The sequence below is a fragment of the Nematolebias whitei genome, chromosome 9, assembly GCF_014905685.2.
Source record: "Nematolebias whitei isolate Nwh7 chromosome 9, NemWhi1, whole genome shotgun sequence".
NCBI classification, from domain to species: Eukaryota; Metazoa; Chordata; class Actinopteri; order Cyprinodontiformes; family Rivulidae; genus Nematolebias; species Nematolebias whitei.
The window spans coordinates 50,892,954-50,894,819 of NC_056506.1; the positions used below are offsets into that span (position 1 = coordinate 50,892,954).

A 1,866-nucleotide genomic window follows, 5' to 3' on the forward strand; every position below is an offset into this window, starting at 1 on the left:
TTGAACAGGAGTTAAACAATAGTTATCAGGAGTTAAATGTGAGTTAAAATGAGTTACCTGGATTTCGAGTATTTTTGCCAAAGCGGACCTAGTTTATTTTTAATAAATGAGTCAAAAACATTAATCTCTAAAGTGAGCAGTTTGAACAAACAGGAAACGAGTTTCTGCTCAGCTTCCTGTTCATTTACAGACGTTTTTAGAGTTCAAAGGTCACAGGAAGTCAGTTTTGACTAAGACCTAAATCTCATATTTCTCATCTCATCCTTTTGTTTCTGCTCCTCCTCACTCTTCACCCTCGCTCCACACCCTCCTTCAGATGATGTCATTAACCTGACCTTTGACCTCTGTTCTCAGGCGGGCAGGAGGAGTACGTTCTGTCGTATGAACCCGTTGTTCAGCAGGAAGGTGAGATGTCTTAAAGAGTTCTTTTAGGTTACTTTATTTTGAAGATCTAAAGAACTTTAGGAGGTTAAATTAATTTATAAAATTCAGTTTGATTAAAAAATAGATTTAGTTTGTTCAGACTGATGATGTCATTTAATCTTTAACTGCCTCGTTTTTAATCTAAATAAAATCCAAACACACAATGAACCTGTGCCAAGTCTGTGATGACATCACTTCCTGTCTGTTGGGTTCTGACCCGGTTCCCTCCTCTCTGACAGTGAGCTACGCCCGGCCCGTCATCATCCTCGGCCCGATGAAGGACCGGATCAACGACGACCTGATCTCAGAGTTCCCAGATAAATTCGGCTCCTGCGTCCCACGTAGGTCCAACAAACAACCTTTAGTCCACGTTTGAGTAGTTGGGATCAGGACGAGGTTCTGTTGTGGTTCTGCTCGGATCAGGATGAGGTTCTGTTGTGGTTCTGTTCAGACACGACCCGACCGAAGCGGGACTATGAGGTGGACGGCAGGGACTATCACTTCGTGGTGTCCAGGGAGCAGATGGAGAAGGACATCCAGGAACACAAGTTCATCGAGGCGGGCCAGTACAACAACCACCTGTACGGAACCAGCGTGCAGTCGGTCCGCCAGGTGGCCGAGAAGGTACCGGTACCAGAACCCAGAGACCCGGTCTGAAGGGGCTCTTTGTTGCGTACACCAGCAGGCTCATGTTTGTGTCGTGTTGCGTTCAGGGGAAGCACTGCATCCTGGATGTTTCAGGAAACGCCATCAAGCGGCTGCAGCTGGCTCAGCTTCATCCTGTCGCCATCTTCATCAAACCCAAATCTGTGGAGAACATCATGTGAGTGAAGCTCCGCCTCCCCTGCGCAGCTCCGCCTCCCTTCAGTGTGTGACGCGCTGCTTCTTCTTCCTGCAGGGAGATGAACAAACGTCTGACGGAGGAGCAGGGCCGCAAAACCTTCGACAGAGCTGCCAAGCTGGAGCAGGAGTTCACCGAACACTTCACAGGTCCGGTTCTGACCGCCCGTTCTGACCGCCGGGCTTCAACTTAGTTCAGAAATGTTGCTTAGTGTCCGACTGCAGGCGCCACTCTTCGGCTGATGTATGAGCTGAAACATGAGCCCGTGTTCAGAGAAGAATGAACGCTTTAACGTTTGGAGTTTGAACAACAGAGTCTGATTTTATTATTATCATTATTATTATTACTATTATCATCATTATTATTATTACAATTATTATTTTTATTATTATTAAGTTAAAGATGAGTTCATGAAGTCTGACAACAATTAAAATGTTTTAGCTCTTTATTTACATAAAACCTCAAAACTTTTAGAACCTGTGCTGGGGCCTCAGAACAGTCGACGGCCATGTTTAACTGATCAGAATAAATTAAATAATTAAATAATTCTGTTTAACTGATCAGAATAAATTAAATAATTAAATAAATTATGTTTTACTGAT

The 1,866-nt window shown here is 44.2% G+C and overlaps 1 protein-coding gene across 2 annotated transcripts in view; it reads left to right on the forward strand.

Moving 5' to 3' along the window:
* The window catches only part of LOC119415276 (discs large homolog 1-like protein), a 97,573-nt gene that overhangs the window by 94,116 nt on the left and 1,591 nt on the right, over positions 1–1,866 (forward strand). For both annotated transcript variants that reach the window (XM_037682452.1, XM_037682453.1), the window contains exons 22-26: positions 355–405; positions 663–764; positions 875–1,047; positions 1,137–1,246; positions 1,322–1,413. In XM_037682452.1, coding sequence (XP_037538380.1) covers positions 355–405; positions 663–764; positions 875–1,047; positions 1,137–1,246; positions 1,322–1,413 — 528 coding nt within the window. The remainder of the gene's footprint in view (positions 1–354; positions 406–662; positions 765–874; positions 1,048–1,136; positions 1,247–1,321; positions 1,414–1,866) is intronic.